At 38.0% G+C, this 18,043-nt stretch overlaps 1 protein-coding gene across 1 annotated transcript; it reads left to right on the top strand.

The window, feature by feature from the left end:
* Positions 1–565: 565 nt before the first annotated feature.
* Positions 566–15,376, top strand: LOC131941546 (uncharacterized). The gene is made up of 6 exons (XM_059300835.1): positions 566–716; positions 6,664–6,861; positions 9,643–10,587; positions 12,166–12,278; positions 14,182–14,286; positions 15,190–15,376. The coding sequence occupies exons 2-6, from the start codon at positions 6,772–6,774 to the stop codon at positions 15,374–15,376; spliced, it is 1,440 nt and encodes a 479-aa protein (XP_059156818.1). The 5' UTR covers positions 566–716; positions 6,664–6,771.
* The last annotated feature ends 2,667 nt before the right edge of the window (positions 15,377–18,043 follow it).

Raw genomic sequence — 18,043 nt, 5'->3', positions numbered from 1 at the left:
TTCTGCTGAGTTATGAAGTGTTGTGTTAAAACTGACCAGAGGCCGTATTTCCTTATATGAATAGCAAACGTGTGTGAAAAACTGAGGCACATTTTCAAAAATACTTTTAAAGGGTACTTAGGCTCAGTACACATGCCAAACTGATTTTTTTTATCTACGTCGGCAATCCATTTGTCCATATGGAAAAACTATCGTCCCGCCCCTACGCGTTCTTCACTACAGATTCACCTATTTACGTAGTTACGGTGGGCGTGTTTTGACATTTTCCCGATCCTTTTTTAGACTTAACTGTTCATTAGTAAATGCATAACCCCAAATAACGAATAATAAACAGCCAATGGCGAAGTGGAAACCTCTTGCAGACTGCCCTCGTTTTCTGCTTAGGGTTTCTTTCAAAGTCGGCTGCTACGTCGTGTTCTGAGTCTGTGTAGTTGCGCCCTTCCTTTTGAAAGTAAAACTACATGTGTTTTTATGTTTTGGCAGATACCATTTTAAGGGCCGTGTTTTGCGATTGTGCGGGGCTTTCGTTACACATTAAAATTCGTGTGGGTTTGAAAACATTGAGGAGTTACGTAACTCAGTCTAAATATTAGAAGAGAAAACGTATTTGTGTTACAGGCCAGAATGACATGCAAAATAGTAAGGACAGATGTGTAGAGTGTAGACTAAAGCTGTTTACTTGCACTTATGCCGATGTAGATCTAGTGAAATAAAAGGTAATACATGATTCGAAATATCGTATACCATTTTAGACCGGCTTTGATCGTAACATTATATATATATATATATATATATATATATATATATATATATATATATATATATATATATATATATATATATTCTGGTATATATATATATATATATATATATATATATATATATATATATATATATATATATATATATATATATATATATAACAAACAGACCAGAGGCAATTTATTCTATCAAGGTGGAGATGCGACGGTCAAATTTTTCGGACCCCTATATATAGGCCTATATATATATATATATATATATATATATATATATATATATATATATATATATATATATATATATATATATATATATATATATATATATATATAAAATCAAAGTGGGTGATGTTTGTTTTTTTGTTTCTTTGTTACTCACTTCTATTAAATCGGTCCTTGCTGGGAAATTATTCTTCACAAAGTTTGCTGTTCACTCTCTTCTTATCAGGACAATTCGAGTCATCTCAATAATAGAGTTTAGAGTGACCGAAATCTGACCTAGAATGACCGCGACCTTATATAAACTCTAGATTTTTTTAAAGCGTTTGAATTAGATCGACCACTTGCAGATGCGACAAAAAGTTGATATTTCGTATGAAGATAGCTGTGGTGCCGTAGGCACCTGGAAATATACCAGATTCTCAGAAATGTCATATTAAGGGGTTAATAGGTGAACGCCTTTACTCCTTAACTTTAATTATTAAAGGGGCGTAACTGCGTCAGAAATTTAAACTTTTAATTTCCCCCGTTGTTTAAAGAAGAAAATAATTGGATAAAAGAAAAAAAAACTCCTTTACAATTAATTTATACTAAACGGTTTTTAAATACATGTGAAAGTAAATACAAATTAACACGTTTTCCCTATTATAAAGGGATATAGCTTTGCAAGGCATAAACTTTCAATTTCCCCAGTTTTATTGATTGTACTAAAAAAATTACGGCCTATAATTTGTGAATAAAAGAAAAATAATTAAATACTATTCCACATAATTTTCAAAGAGATGCGAAAATTAAACTATCTCTACCAACTAATATTTTAGAAGGCTACTTGTAATACCTGCGAAGTCCACTTTTTGAAAAAAAAAGCTGATATTATAGTCTTTTTAATATGTAGCAATCAAAGAATTACAACTTTTTTTTTTCAACCATCTGGCTATGCGGTGTATATGATTCGTCATGAGCGCATAAGTTACGCCCCCACCCCCACCCCGAACGAAATAGAATTTATATAGAAAATATATACTTTTACCAATGTCCACCCCCCATCCCCGGAAATTTTAGTATTTTAGTCCGCTCCCCCCCCCCCCGCCCCAGAAAGTTTCAAGTGCCTTCCCCCCTCCCCCACGGAGTCAAAAGTCTAAATATTCATCGTCACCCTAGCTAGTAGTAAACACAACCGAAGTCTCACACAAGATATAACAAACCCTAACCTAAAGTTAAACTTTGTCTTTACCATTACGCACTTACCTCTAGATCAGGGGTTCCCAACCCCGTGCCCGCGGGCGCCATGGCGCCCGCCGAACGATTCGTATGTGCCCGCCTCTCACTATTCGACAGAGACACAATTTATTTCATAAACATTATTGAAAGGTTGAAGGGGATGGAAATCGAAAGTTTGAGGGGGGGGGGGTGCAAATCGAAAGTTTGAGGGGGGGGGGGGGCGGGGTGCTAATCGAAAGTTTTAGGGGGCGGGTGCAAATCGAAAGTTTGAGGGAGGGGGGTGGGTGCAAATCGAAAGTGTTGTCCCCGGGTGACGGGAAGGGTCGCTACGCCTCTGGAAGGAGTTTGTCGATTTACAATAGGTGGTGCCCGCCACCCTACCGATATTTTAGAATGTGCTCTAGAGTAAAAAGAGGTTGGGAACCCCTGCTCTAGATGGAACTACTGCCAGCTCCGTATCGAGGCAACCGACTTAGTATATGCGGCGTTGTCTGCAACAAACAAATTGATCGAATTTACTATGCGGGGCTTAAAACCATTAGAGTTTATGTAGAGCTGTTTCGTCTGTTTAGAATATATACCGCAGTGTTTTAGGAAAAACTTGAAGGATTTTTTTAATCAGGTGAGTTGATCAAAGATAACGTTATTCTTATTAGTTAAATGCCTATGTGTCGTTTGAAATATACTTTCGCAGTATGTTAAGGGGTTAGAAGCATTGTCCGGATAAAAATTTATAATGTGATCACAGACGGATAATGACTGTCAATCTTTATCTCGCCATATATATATATATATATATATATATATATATATATATATATATATATATATATATATATATATATATATATATATATATATATATATATATATATATATATATACGTATAATGGTAGCGGACTAGGTTTCAGTGTCACGCTTGGGAAAATAAGTTATTTTATGGATCTCTATAATACTCACAACCATAGCGTGGTCGAGTCGGTAAAGCTCATGATTGCTAAACCGAAAAGTCTCGAGTTCTAACCCTCTTCCAGATGAACCCCTCTAGGAGAGACAACTTCTGCCTTGTAGTTTGTTCTTGGTTGGACAAAGGCTATGGAAGCAAATCCAAAAAGAAAAGCAGGCTGAAATCGGAGTCTATGCTCAATGGCCTTGACACGTATCCTAAATTGTGATAGAGGCGTGGTCGAGTCGGCAAAAGCTCATGGTTGATAAATTCGAAAAACTCTCGATTTCAAACCCTCTGGCAGATTAAGAACGAAGAAGAAGAAGAGGAACATTTGTATACGCTTTTAATTTTATTTAATTTACAATTTGAGTGTGTATATTTGTTTCAAATTGTAACTCAATTTTACCCACTTTCAATGCAGCGATCTCGTTCAAGCTTTCTAGATACACAAATCTCCAATGAAAATGCAATAGTATCTAATTTTTAATCTTATTAAGACATGGTTAGTGATTAAAAATGAAAATTAAAACTTACCCAATTCAAAGATAAAAGGGGAGATAACAAGATTAAATACTAGCAATAGCTCTATCACTTGGCCGTCGACAGTGTACAGTTTTGTCATGGTTGGTTGGTTTCTTGCCTGAGATCCCACCATAGACTAGATAGGGACAGTCTATTGCCTTTTATGGATAGCAAGCTACTGATTGAGTTTTTGGGCAAAATTTTTTGCGGTAGACTCTTATATGCTGTCGATTTCATAAAAAAACGAATGTCTAGAAAAGGGAGGGGGGGGGGGGGGAAGGGGGGCACATCTACCTCCCCCCCCCCCCCGAATTTCCTCAAATTACACAACTAGCAGGCCCAACAAACACAACTCCACAACTAGCCGGCCCAACAAACACAACTACACAACTAGCAGGCCCAACAAACACAACTCCACAACTAGCAGGCCCAACAAACACAACTACACAATTCGCGGGCCCAACATACACAACTAGCGGGCCCAACAAACAGAACTACACACTCGCGGGCCCAACAAACACAACTACACCCTAGCAGGCCCAACAAACACAACTACACAACTAGCGGGCCCAACAAACACAACTACACAACTAGTGGACCCAACAAACACAACTACACAACTAGCGGGCCCAACAAACGCAACTAGCAGGCCCAACAAACACAACTACACAACTAGTGGGCCCAACAAACGCAACTACACACTGGCAGGCCCAACAAACACAACTACACAACTAGCGGGCCCAACAAACACAACTTCACAACTAGCGGGCCCAACAAACGCAACTAGCAGGCCCAACAAACACAACTACACAACTAGTGGGTCCAACACACTGGCAGGCCCAACAAACACAACTACACAACTAGCGGGCCCAACAAACAAAACTGCACAGTGTGTAGTTGTGTAAATGTTGTTACTCTAAAACCGCTGAATGTTGCTACAGAATATTGTAATCACACTATGTTCTATTCAAAATAAAAGATTTAAAATAAAATAAAAAATTGTATAAAATTTAGGAAAACCATCTTCAATGAATGAAACTACATGTCAGAAAAAAGTATTAAAATGTTAAATCTGAATCAATCCTCACAAATCGATTCTGAAAACTGTAATTCTAAATAGAACATCGCAAGGCACACTGACGCTGTTAATTACATGAAATTGATCTTGGAATTATAACAGGGAGGGGAGAGGGGCTGACCGTAGAGGTGTATTGTCCCTGACCCAATTTTTATATTAACAAATTACATTTTTTCCATGTAAACGTTAACCACTAGTCATACAGATTATCATTCTTTGCTGTCCAGACTGGGAAAGTCTTCGCTTGATCCGACTTGCGAATAGTTTCCTTTTTATTTCTTTTCTTTCTTTACCTGTCGTTTCATCTCGTGTTTAATTCAAACTTCTTTCAAATTTCTTGGCCAATAAGTTGAATGGTGATTTGAATTCGTATCGAGCTGGGTTTTATAAGATGTGACTTTGATGAATCGATAGATCCGGGGTAACCAGATCAATAATTGAGACGACGGGTTGGAAACTCTGCCGTAGCGTTCTCTGGTGCTTTTGTATTTAATAAAAATAATCGCCACTGAGTCCATTTACATTTCTGTATAATTTTAATTTAGAATTCCGTTTCACGCACGTTGATTACACAAATTATTTACATCTACCCTATCTCGATATCCTAAATTATTCATATCCACTACGATGTTGATAATACATAGTACTAGACTACCCGTTATCCTTGGATAACTAGGTTTCGGGGGTCGTCCATAAAGGACGTCACGTTTATTTGATTATTTTTATCTTTCCCTTCCGTCCGTTCTGTCACACATCGTCACAAAAAGCTACACCCCACATTTAAAAGACATCACATCTCAGACATGTTTTTGTCTTTTAAAAACACCGATTTCTGCTGAGCACGGGTCTGACCATACTATCCCTTCTAATCCTAAGGACACAGGTGAACTCTACTTCACCTGCTGAACTCTACTTCAGTGTATCGCCAAGTCCAGATAGACAACTTTATCATTCACATCTAAAGGAAGTCACACCTCAGCTTACATGTTTTTGTCTCTTTAAAAAATTGATTTATTTCTGTAATATTTTCTGAGCTCGAACTTCATTTTAATAATAAATGAATAAGTTATTAAACCTGACGTCAGACTAATATTATTGAATTAGAACCAATTACGTGTGTTGTGATTTACACTTTGCATTTAGCTTTGTAATGTGTTAAACTTTCGAATGGGCAACATGGCCATTTCTTGGAAGATGAAAAGCGTTCACCGTTCACCCCGGGCGAAACAAAATTTATATACAAAATATATACTTTTATCAGTGTCCGCCCCCTGGAAATTTAGTCCGCCTCCCACACCGAAAATGTCAAGTACCACCCCCCCCCCCCCCCGCACCCCTCCCGGAGAAAATAATCTGGAAGAATTACTGAAACAAGCAATCTGTAATGATCTGTACAGATAGAAGTTTCTTCAATATAAAATTCCTACATGATGACAGGGACTAAAGTACAGTCAAGCGAGACCATTTAAAACTGTATGTACAGATGCCTCAAATTTGATGGTTACACTAGGCCGGGTTCAATCTAGGTTTGATTTCTATCAATTCAAAACGTTTATTCAGATAAATTCTAACTTTGTTTTCTTATTTGTTTGAAAGTACACCCCGTGTCGCTTACCAAAAACCCACAAAAGTTTGACAGGAAGTCTTAATCATCAGTCTTTGTTTTTCTTTGTATTATTATATTAAGTCAATTTGAACTTGACATTTTCAGAATGCGTCACTTACGCTTAGAAATCAAATATCAAACGTGTTAGCGATTTTCTAATGAATTTAACTAAATAGAGTTTTGTTTGATTCGAGTGTGTGACGATTGATGATTAGTAATTAGGAGTTGTAACAAATACCTAGAAGTTGAATCAAATACCCAGAGATAAAACAAGCTAACCTGAGTTGATACATTCATCCCAAATAGCAATGAGCTACCTAGGAGTAAATGCAACAAGATAGAGATGTAATCAGATCAAGGTTCAGATAGCACAACATCTTGTCTACACCAAAGTGTCTCAACCTCCAAGAAAACATGCCGGTGATGTCGAAAAAGTGCCAGCTAGGGGCTCTGGTTTTGGTTATTTTGGTTCTGACAATCAGGCTTTGCTCCAACAACTGGGTGGTGAGTCATTTAATAAATTTGTTTAATTAAGTTTAATTTATTAAATTGCTTTGCAACAAACTATTAAGAACAAAGATAAGGCGAAGAAGAATTTAAAACCGAAAGAGAAGAAACACTCCTAATTTATGCTACAGAATAAAAATCATTAGAAAATATCAAATGTATGCGAATTCGTCTCAAATGCCGATGCTGCAAATATGTTGTCCATGCAAGCGAAAACGAGCGGAAACGAGCAAATTGAAAAATGTCTTGGTCGAATTTGACAAAGGCTAATCAGTCACACAACAAAAAGATCAATAATGGTTTAACGGTTTCTGCTGAGGTGGTGAGGTTGTTATATATATATATATATATATATATATATATATATATATATATATATATAAATATATATATATATATATATATATATCTAATATATAAAGCTCAGTTCTGTATATAATGCATATGTTTGTCGTTGGTCTTGGATGAATTTAAGTGTTAGAAAATTATCGTGCGCATTTGTCTAAATTTTTGAGCTAAAAAATTACTATTGAAAGTGTTGGGAAATAATTTTCATTTTTCAAATTATAGTAATAATTGTCGGCATGTTCATTAAACACAAGTTTTTAAAAAATATCATCTTTTACAAAAATTCTAATTATGTCTTTATTTAGTCCTATAGCAATTACTTCCCTTTGATAAATTAGGAAAACAAAATTACTTCCCTTTATAAAACCATTGCATTTTTTGGAAAATAATTTACTTTTTAATTACTTTGTTTTGGTGTTGGGAAAAAAAAATTACATCATTAGCGGGGATTGATCAAGTGCAAATGTTGTAGGTATTTTACGGATAAGCTTGGAGTATTAAAATTGTTCATCAAATTGAAACAGGCGCGTTCGTTTAAGTGAGTGCAAAAGACTATGAATAAGTTGGGGTACTATAGTCGTTCATTAAGCTAAAACAGGTGATTCCGCCCCGGGCGTTTATGGTCGCGTTAGTGTTTTCTTTGTGTTTAGGTGGGTTTGCGTTAGTGGTTGCGTTTTGATTTGGTTCGTTTTTGTTCTTTCTTTTTTCGTTTTTGTTTGTGTTTTTTTCTTTGGGTTTGTATTTGTGTTTTTGGTTGGTTTTGCGTTTGGATTTGGTTTGTTTTCGTTTGCTTTTTCGTTGTTTTTTTGTTGGTATTGGTGTTTGTGGTTGGGTTTGTTGTTAGGTTTTTGTTTTCGTTTGCTTTTTTGTTTGTTTTTTCTTTGTTTTTGTATTGGTGTTTGTGGTTGTGGTTGGGTTTGTTGTTAGGTTTTTGTTTTCGTTTGTATTTGTAATTGTGTTAGCGTTATGTTTGCGTTTTGTTGTTTTGGTTGGTTGTGGTTTGGGTGGGCAATGCCGGGTTTATGATGATTACTAAACACACAGGTAATGGTCTTTAACAGAAAGGTTTTTCACAGAAGCCAGAGCAGGGCCTGGCCGGGACGACTAGTATATATATATATTTATATATATATATATATATATATATATATATATATATATATATATATATATATATATATATATATATATATATATATATATATATATATATATATATATATATATATATATATATATATATATATATATATATATATATATATATATATATATACATATACATATATATATATATATCTAATATATATATATATTTATATGTAATATATAAAGCTCAATTCTGTATGTAACACATAATATGTTTGTCGTGGATCTTCGATGGATTTAAGTGTTAGATAATTAAAGTCCTTATGGTCTAAATTTATGAGTTAAAAAATTAATATTGAAAGTTTTGGGAAATAATTTTCATTTATCAAACTGAACGTAATAATTTATGGCATGGTCATTAAACACACGTTTTAAAAAAAATATCATCTTTTACAAAAATTCTAATTATGTCTTTATTTAGTCCTATAGCACTTACTCCCCTTTGATAAATTAGGAAAACACAATTACTTCCCTTTATAAAACCATTGCATTAGTGGAAAAGAATTTACTTTTTATTGCTTTGTTTTGGTGTTGGAAAAAAAAATAATTACATAATTAGCGTGGATTGATCACGTGCAAATGTTGTAGGTATTTTACGGATAAGCTTGGAGTATTAAAATTGTTCATTAAATTGAAACAGGCGCGTTCGTTTAAGTGAGTGCAAAAGACTATGAACAAGTTGGGGTACAATAGTCGTTTATTAAGCTAAAACAGGCGATTCCGCCCCGGGCTAGACTGTGAGCACTTTGCGTTTATGTTCGCGTTAGTGTTTTCTTTGTGTTTAGGTTGGGTTTCCATTAGTGGTTGCGGTTTGATTTGGTTCGTTTTTGTTCTTTCTTTTTTCGTTTTTGTTTTTTTCTTTGGGTTTGTATTTGTGTTTTTGGTTGGTATGCGTTTGGATTTGGTTTGTTTTCGTTTGTTTTTTCGTTTTTTTTGGTAATGTTATTGGTTGGTATTGGTGTTTGTGGTTGTGGTTGGGTTTGTTGTTAGGTTTTTGTTTTCGTTTGTATTTGTAATTGTGTTAGCGTTATGTTTGCGTTTTGTTGTTTTGGTTTTGGTTTGTTGTGGTTCGGGTGGGCAATGCCGGGTTTATGATGATTACTAAACACACAGGTAATAGTCTTTAACAAAAAGGTTTTTCACAGAAGCCAGAGCAAGGCCTGGCCGGGACGCCTAGTATATATATATATATATATATATATATATATATATATATATATATATATATATATATATATATATATATATATATATATATATATATATATACATAATCTACAGATTAATGTAATTGGCTACAACTCTCAAAAAGAAATAAAAGCATTTCAATTAAGTCAAGCTGTTAAACAGAACAATCAGATCAACACACAAACTCCAATAAAATTTACTGCACCACCAACAACAACACACGAAGTTAAGCCTCCGGTTACTCGCACTCGCCCTTTCACTCGGGTCCCAGGCGAAGATACATACATCTACTCGGCTATAGCCAACATTGAATACGAGGAGAAAAAGAAGCAGCTGGAAGCTAAAAATATCACCAGCTTTGACCTGGAGCTGATCCTCACGACGCTTGATGCCACTAGACACGGTTACAACTGCTGCGTCATCTACCATGACCCCGAGTCGGTGACTCTAACCGTAACGCCGGCTAGCCACTACTTCAGGGAGTTTATTGTGGGTGGTCCGTCCAATGAAAAACTTTATGCCGCACGGCAATATGTCTGTCATGGAACAGTCTCTACTGCAAACAACATGCCGGAATATGTCACACTGACCTCGAGTTCCAAGTGCCCAACACACACGAAAGATTATCTGAAAGTCTTGTACCCAATCAAACAACCTGGCATTGCACTTTGTGGTAAAATAGCTCACAGTGGAGGTGTAGAACCTCAAAAAGCCATTGAATGGTTTGAAATGCAAAAACTTCTGGGAGTTGATAAAATTCTGATCTACGACTTGGGAAATCCCGAGGGTTTAACGAGGGTGTTTAGACACTACCAACAGGAAGGGATTCTAGATCTGCAGCCTTACGAACTTCCGGGGGAGCCGGAATCCCGATCACTTACAGAGGCGTACAAGCACACGGCACAGTTTAATTATGACGAGACTTTGGCGGTCCTGGAGTGTAGGCATAGGATGGCGGGCTATGATTACGTCATCAGTCATGACATGGACGAGATGATCATACCACGACAGGCAGTCGATTTAAAAACGTTTTTTCAGGTTAGATTTTTAATTTACTGTAAAAAATTAATTTTTTTATACGAACACACATTATCTATCTATCTATATAAAAAGCAACGTATGTGAGTCTGTGGGCGTTTGTCTTTCATCTGATCGCCATGAAACATTGGGAAGTTGTCTGTGAAAAAGAAATTTCAAATTCGTAACGATTTGATTATCCGCTATATACGTTATATAAAAAATAAAAGTCGATTGCGGTTTGACACCGTTCATCCGACCGCGATCAAACTTTGGGGAGTTGAAGAGGATACTCCAGAGAAGGGCTATCGCGTGAGCGATATTGCATCTACGTCTGTTTAAACATTGCGGAAGACTATGCATATGATTGTATTTTAGAGTCGTCACTAAACATAATCTGGCGCATCCGCTGGCGCCCCCGGTTGGGTGCGATTTGGCGTTCCGGGTTTTTAGTGTAGGTAAAGCCTTGCTCCAATAAATATGATCCAAGCGCAGGCATTGTTAACATTTAAAAAACTCAGTTTTAGAAAACAAGGTCACGCGTCTAAGAATATACGATTTGTAAAGCACTGATGAAACCCTCCAATTATATTTCGTCACATTTTATTTGTCTTTTATGCATTGCTACACCTTTCATATGATCTCCGTAAAACTTTGGAAAGTTGTTGAGATTACTCATGGTGAGGTTTCTGGGAAGAAAAAAAAAATTCAATTTCGCACGATCGGCACCCCGGCGGGTGAAATAGGGCGTTATGAGTTATCCTGTGAGCGCTATGGCGCCTATGTTAGTTTTAAACAGTGCGATAGAATCAATCAAATTGAATCAATCGCATTCGCCGGCGCCTGACAGTGTGCAATTTGGCGCCCCGGGTTATCCCGTTTGCGCTATAGCGCATATGTTCGTTTTAAAGAGTGGTAGAATATGGATAAGAGGAAGTATTACAGTCGTTCACTAAACGTAATCAGACGCATCCGACGGCGCCCCGGCAGGGTGCGGGTTTGCTGAGTACTGAAGGAAAAATGGTCCAATCAGTGACTTCCATTTCAATGTTGTGTATGACAGGAAAAATGGTCCCAGCATTATACTTTCTATGTTGTGTATGACAGGAAAAATGGTCCCAGCATTGTACTTTCTATGTTGTGTATGACAGGAAAAATGGTCCCAGCATTGTACTTTGTATGTTGTGTATGACAGGAAAAGTGGTCCCAGCACTGTACTTTCTATGTTGTGTATGACAGGAAAAATGGTCCCAGCATTGTACTTTCTATGTTGTGTATGACAGGAAAAATGGTCCCACCAATGACTTTGATATCTATGTTGTGTATGACAGGAAAAATGGTCCCAGCATTGTACTTTCTATGTTGTGTATGACAGGAAAAATGGTCCCACCAATGACTTTGTTGTATGTTGTGTATGACAGGAAAAATGGTCCAAGCATTGTACTTTCTATGTTGTGTATGACAGGAAAAATGGTCCCACCATTGTACTTTCTATGTTGTGTATGACAGGAAAAATGGTCCCACCATTGTACTTTCTATGTTGTGTATGACAGGAAAAATGGTCCCACCAATGACTTTGTTGTATGTTGTGTATGTCAGGAAAAATGGTCCCAGCGCCCGACGGCTTCAGCTCTTTTCTTCCACACGGAATTTTTTCTCACCACCTGGGAGCCGAGCAATCCTGAGGAACAGCTGATGGTCAAACGGTTCAGGTGAGTCAAGGTGGTTCAGGTGGTTCAGGTGAGTCAAAGTGGTTTAGGTGAGTCAAGGTGGTTCAGGTGGTTCAGGTGAGTCAAGGTGGTTCAGGTGAGTCAAAGTGGTTCAGGTGAGTCAAAGTGGTTCAGGTGGTTCAGGTGAGGCAAGGTGGTTCAGGTGAGTCAAAGTGGTTCAGGTGAGTCAAAGTGGTTCAGGTGGTTCAGATGAGTCAAGGTGGTTCAGGTTGCTCTAGGTAGTTCAGGTGTGTCAATGTATGTATTGTGGCTCTCATATATCCACATTGGTTTTGTTGAACAAATAAGTCACAGCGGGTTGGCTCCTGCAATGTTTCTTTTAGATCTTTTTTCCGAGGGGGCACTTGAAATTTCTAACATTTCTGGGGATGGGGCGGCCACTTGTAAAAGGATATATTTTCTATATAAATTCTACTTCGATTTCGGGGATGTGGGGGGAGGGGGAAGGTAGACGTTTTTCGGAATGGGGGGGGGGGGGGGGGGAGGCGGGCTCTGAAGAGATGCCTGGAAGAAACTTCTGGCTTTATCTTAAGAAAAACGTGATTATTCTTTGATACATTTTTTAAAATCTCATGTTGCTCTTACATCTATCTATATACTACTAAAAATCAAGTTTGTTTACATGTTTGAATATTTATTTGTTTGTTTGTCTGATTTTGTAGTGTAGATGATCTACGCTATATGCAGAATTGTAAAATAGTATGTGCGTAGAGAACAATTTTTGTTTTCAGACAGACTGTTAATTACAAATTTATTTAAAGACGATAATTAATTTATTAATTTATTCAAAGGTAGATTAACCACATTAATTTTAAAGTTTTAAAACAATGGCTTAACTTTGACTGAATAGTGACGTTTGATAACTAATTTTTTCGTTTGTTTGTTTGTTTAATTTGTTATTGGGGAGAATCAGCATTATGTGTAGAGCTGTAAAATAGGATTTTGGGTGGTAAATATTGTTCTTTCTTACAAATACAATCATGTCTGAGACTTGTCGGGGCAGTGGGCAGGTGAAGTAGAGTTTAGTAGAGTTATTTAAAATATAAAAAACGTCTTTAAGAATGTGGGTTCTGGTTTTTTTGGGATGATAAGTGCTGACAGACGTGATGTCCTTTTTGGATGACCCCCCGAAACCCACAGTTATCTAACTAGATAACGGGTAGTCTAGTATACTACTAAAACTCAAGTTTGTTTACATGTTTGAATATTTATTTGTTTGTAAGGAAACTGCTCTATATGGGGGGGGGGGGGGCTGTAAAATAGTATGTAGGTAGAGAACAATTTTTTATTGCAGACAGACTGTTAATCACACATTTATTTAAAGGCCTATATGGGAATGATAAGGTTGACTATCAGGACCTTGCGGGGCACAGGGTAGGTGAAGTAGAGTTCACATGTTTCTATGTTCTCAGCATATGAAGGGATAATGTGGCCAGAGCCATGCTCGGCCGGAATCGTTTTTTTTAAAAATACAAACATGTCTGAGACTTGGCGGGGCAGTGGGCAGGTGAAGTAGAGTTTAGTAGAGTTATTTAAAATATAAAAAACGTCTTTAAGAATGTGGGGTCTGGTTTTTTTGGGATGATAAGTGCTGGCAGACGTGATGCCATTTATGGATGACCCCCCGAAACCCACAGTTATCTAACTAGATAACGGGTAGTCTAGTATCTATTACAATTAGTACAATTAAATTTTACCATGCTAGTTTGAAAATGTGCCAATGTTGCATCGAAAATTTTTTTCAACTATTTGTTTAAATACAAGGAAGAGTTTTTCATAGTCTTCAATTTGTTTTTTAAAAAATCAAAATTTGAATATTTAGCTTTGATCTGGTGTGTAAAAATGTGTACTTGTAACCGTTGAGCTAATGAGTGACGTCATACAGGAACACCACAGTGCCAAGGTGGGAGTGCTACAAGTACGTGTACAAGCCGTCACGTGTCATCACGTCCATTACTCACACTGTGTTCTCTAGGAGTGCGTTCAAAACGTGAGTGATTTAGTTCATGACTTGTTTCGATGTACTTCCTCTACAAGAGTTACTCGAACACGTGAATATGAAGAGAGACTTTTTAGACTTTTATAAACGTGTTAGTAAATCCAGCCCAACAACTAATGCTGACAACAAAGATGTGCCTGTCTTGTTGCATTTTCAAACCGTTTGGTCTCAGTCCAGCTATTGCACTTATTTTAAAGATGTATGAATTAAGAGAAATGTTTTACATAACGTTTACCTTTATGTACTTAATGTTTGTTTCAGTGCATTGGTGCGCTTTTTTATTCTGTCTGTATGCTACGCGAAGAAGTTACATTAGAACTTTGAAAAAGTGTTAGGATTCACCAGTGGCGTAGCGAGGTCGGGTGTCACCCGGTGCGGCACTTAATGGTGTCACCCCCCAGAGGCGTTGCGACCCTTCCCGCCGGGGACAAACTTTCATGTTTTCGATTCGCACCCCCCCCCTCAAACTTTCGATTTGCACCCCCCCCCCCTCAAGTTTTTCTCTATATATTTTGCTAGTTTTTGCCTTGGTGTCACCCCCCTAAATGGTGTCACCCGGTGCGGTCCGCACCCCCCCCCCCCCGCCCCCGCCCCCCCTAGCTACGCCCCTGGGATTCACAATACATTCGAGATACACGCTAAACCTACATTGTTTAGTTAATCTAATCAATATATTTTATTATACTTGCACATCCACGTCTTGAAAGAGTTTAACGTCGATCACTCTAAAGAAACATATACTATTAACATTAAGTAAATAGCAATTTTAATTTAATAGTTGATTATATAATAGCGGTTTCTTAAACAGTAATTTTCTATTTAGTGAAATTTGCTGAATATTTCTAGAGGCTGTACTAGTTTAAAACGTCACACACTACATTTACTCTACGCCAGGATTAACATTGAACCTAACGAGGCCATCTTACATCATTACCGGAAGTGCCCAGAGGACACCTGGAAGACCTGCAGCGTACCTTCCAAGATCGATGACGTCATGACTAGGTACAAGGACCTTGACCCGAGGGTCGTCAAGGTCAGAGAGGTCACGGCCACCCCGCCGCTGTATAAACCTCGTCAGTGAAATCCACTCAAGTGGAAGACTGGAAGAAAAAAAAATCTACTTACGAAGAAGACTAGCCAAAAAAAATCTATTCACGAAGAATAGACAAAATAAACTTACCCACGAAGAAGACTAGACAAAAAATGTACTTACGGGAAGACTAGACAAAAAAGAAAGACATAGGAATAAAATCTACTCTCGAGAAAGACCAGACCAATGAAATAAAATCTATTTACGAGGTAGACTAGACAACGAAAATCTACTTATGTTCTCATACATTATAAAGGGTAGGGTTGATGTATGGGACCATCGAGTTGTACAGTATACAGGTTTACGTAGCTGCCTTGTCGTCGTCGTACTTTAGACTTTTGTGACAGGGATAGGGCAGGTTGACAAAAGTTCATGTAGCATATACTGTTGTGAACACACGGACACGCCTTTCTGGTGATCCGATGAGTGGCGCAACATACAAGACAGCCAACCACAAACGGGTTACAAAACAAGACTGAATGAAACAAAGACTCGTTGAAACTAAAAGAATGTAATAGTATCTGCACTATCTACACCTAACACAATCTATTCTAAACACAAAATACACAAGCTAGTAAAACTATAATACAGTGGCTAAAAACTAGTATAAACCTAACCATTACTAACCTTGGAGATCTGGACAAAACTGAGGCAATCACACACGTTTTCATACACCTTATATACCCTTTCATCAACTAGTACAAACCGGACTATTACAACTCACAGCACGAGAACTGAACAAGGACGAACGGGATAGGGTACCTAGTAACAACAACACTCACCCCCATTCATCCCCTTCTCTCGTTCACTACCAGTGTTTCTTCCAGACTTTTTCTCCGGGGGGGGGGCACTTGAAATTTTCGGGGGGGGGGGGCGGTAGACTTCCTTCGGGGGGGCGGACACTGTTAAAAGTATATATTTTCTATATAAATTATATAAATTTCATTGCGGTAAAAAAATTTCGGGGGTGGGGTGGGGGGGGGGGGGGGCGGAGAGATGCCTGGAAGAAACTCTGTTCACTACATCTACTTTTTTATATTTTTTTCGTTAAAATTCTGTTTGTCTTTTATTAAAACACCTCACAATTTTTAAAATTTAAAATAAAAATTTAAAAAAAAAACGAAGCGACATATTTCAATCAATTTAGAGCATACTTTGGCACAATACGGCTACATATCAAACTGCAGTGCACCCGATAACCCTTGAGTCACATGACGCATGCTTCTTAGACAGGTTGATTGATTTTCTATTTGCATTTGTTTTTTAATTTTTCTAACAATGCATGTCTATTGTTCTCTATTAAACGTGTCAAAACCTTCAGCCCCATCGATTTGTGTTGTGTGGAATCTAGTCTGATCGAAGCCGACCATTGTGTGCTTTGTGTAGAGGGTAGATGAATGCTTGACATGAAGTTGGTGTGTCAGAGTTTGAGCGATCTTTTGTTTAATCGTCAAAGGGAAAAAAACATGGTGGGCCCTTTGTTGATGTCTAGAAGTTCAATTATAAATGGATCCACTGTTTGAAATGTTCACAGGAAACCATACACGAGATGGTTTCACATGGGTACTCATGTTTATAGAATTTTTTCATGGAAATAAGAATATGTCTCGACCGTTTAGTACTTCATTTTTTATTTTCTCAGTTACATCGACAAGTGTATTCGAAAATAATGTGTTATTGTCGCTACGCTAAAGCTAGCTTAAATCCTAACTTTTAAGTTTTAGTCCTGACCATAGAAGTCCTGGTCCTGACCATACATGTCCTGGTCCTGACTATACATGTCCTGGTCCTGACCATACAACATGTCCTGGTCCTGACCATACATGTCCTGGTCCTGACCATACATGTCCTGGTCCTGACCATACAAAACCTGGTCCTGACCATACATGTCCTGGTCCTGACCATACAAGTCCTGGTCCTGACCATACAACATTTCCTGGTCCTGACCATACAACATGTCCTGGTCCTGACCATACATGTCCTGGTCCTGACCATACATGCCCTGGTCCTGACCATACAACATTTCCTGGTCCTGACCATACAACATGTCCTGGTCCGGACCATACATGTCCTGGTCCTGACCATACAACATTTCCTGGTCCTGACCATACATGTCCTGGTCCTGACCATACATGTCCTTGTCCTGACCATACAAGTCCTGGTCCAGACCATACAACATGTCCTGGTCCTGACCATACATGTCCTGGTCCTGACCATACAACATGTCCTGGTCCTGACCATACATGTCCTAGTCCTGACCAGACATGTCCTGGTCCTGACCATACATGTCCTGGTCCTGACCATACAACATATCCTTGTCCTGACCATACATGTCCTTGTCCTGACCATACATGTCCTGGTCCTGACCATACATGTCCTGGTCCTGACCATACAGCATGTCCTGGTCCTGACCATACAACATATCCTTGTCCTGACCATACATGTCCTGGTCCTGACCATACATGTTCTGGTCCTGACCATACAACATTTCCTGGTCCTGACCATACATGTCCTGGTCCTGACCATACATGTCCTTGTCCTGACCATACAAGTCCTGGTCCAGACCATACAACATGTCCTGGTCCTGACCATACATGTCCTGGTCCTGACCATACATGTCCTGGTCCTGACCATACATGTCCTGGTCCTTACCATACA

The sequence above is a fragment of the Physella acuta genome, unplaced genomic scaffold, assembly GCF_028476545.2.
Source record: "Physella acuta isolate Inbredline_101_S28 unplaced genomic scaffold, ASM2847654v3 ptg000029l, whole genome shotgun sequence".
Classification (NCBI taxonomy): domain Eukaryota; kingdom Metazoa; phylum Mollusca; class Gastropoda; family Physidae; genus Physella; species Physella acuta.
This window is presented reverse-complemented; position numbering and strand designations above follow the sequence as displayed.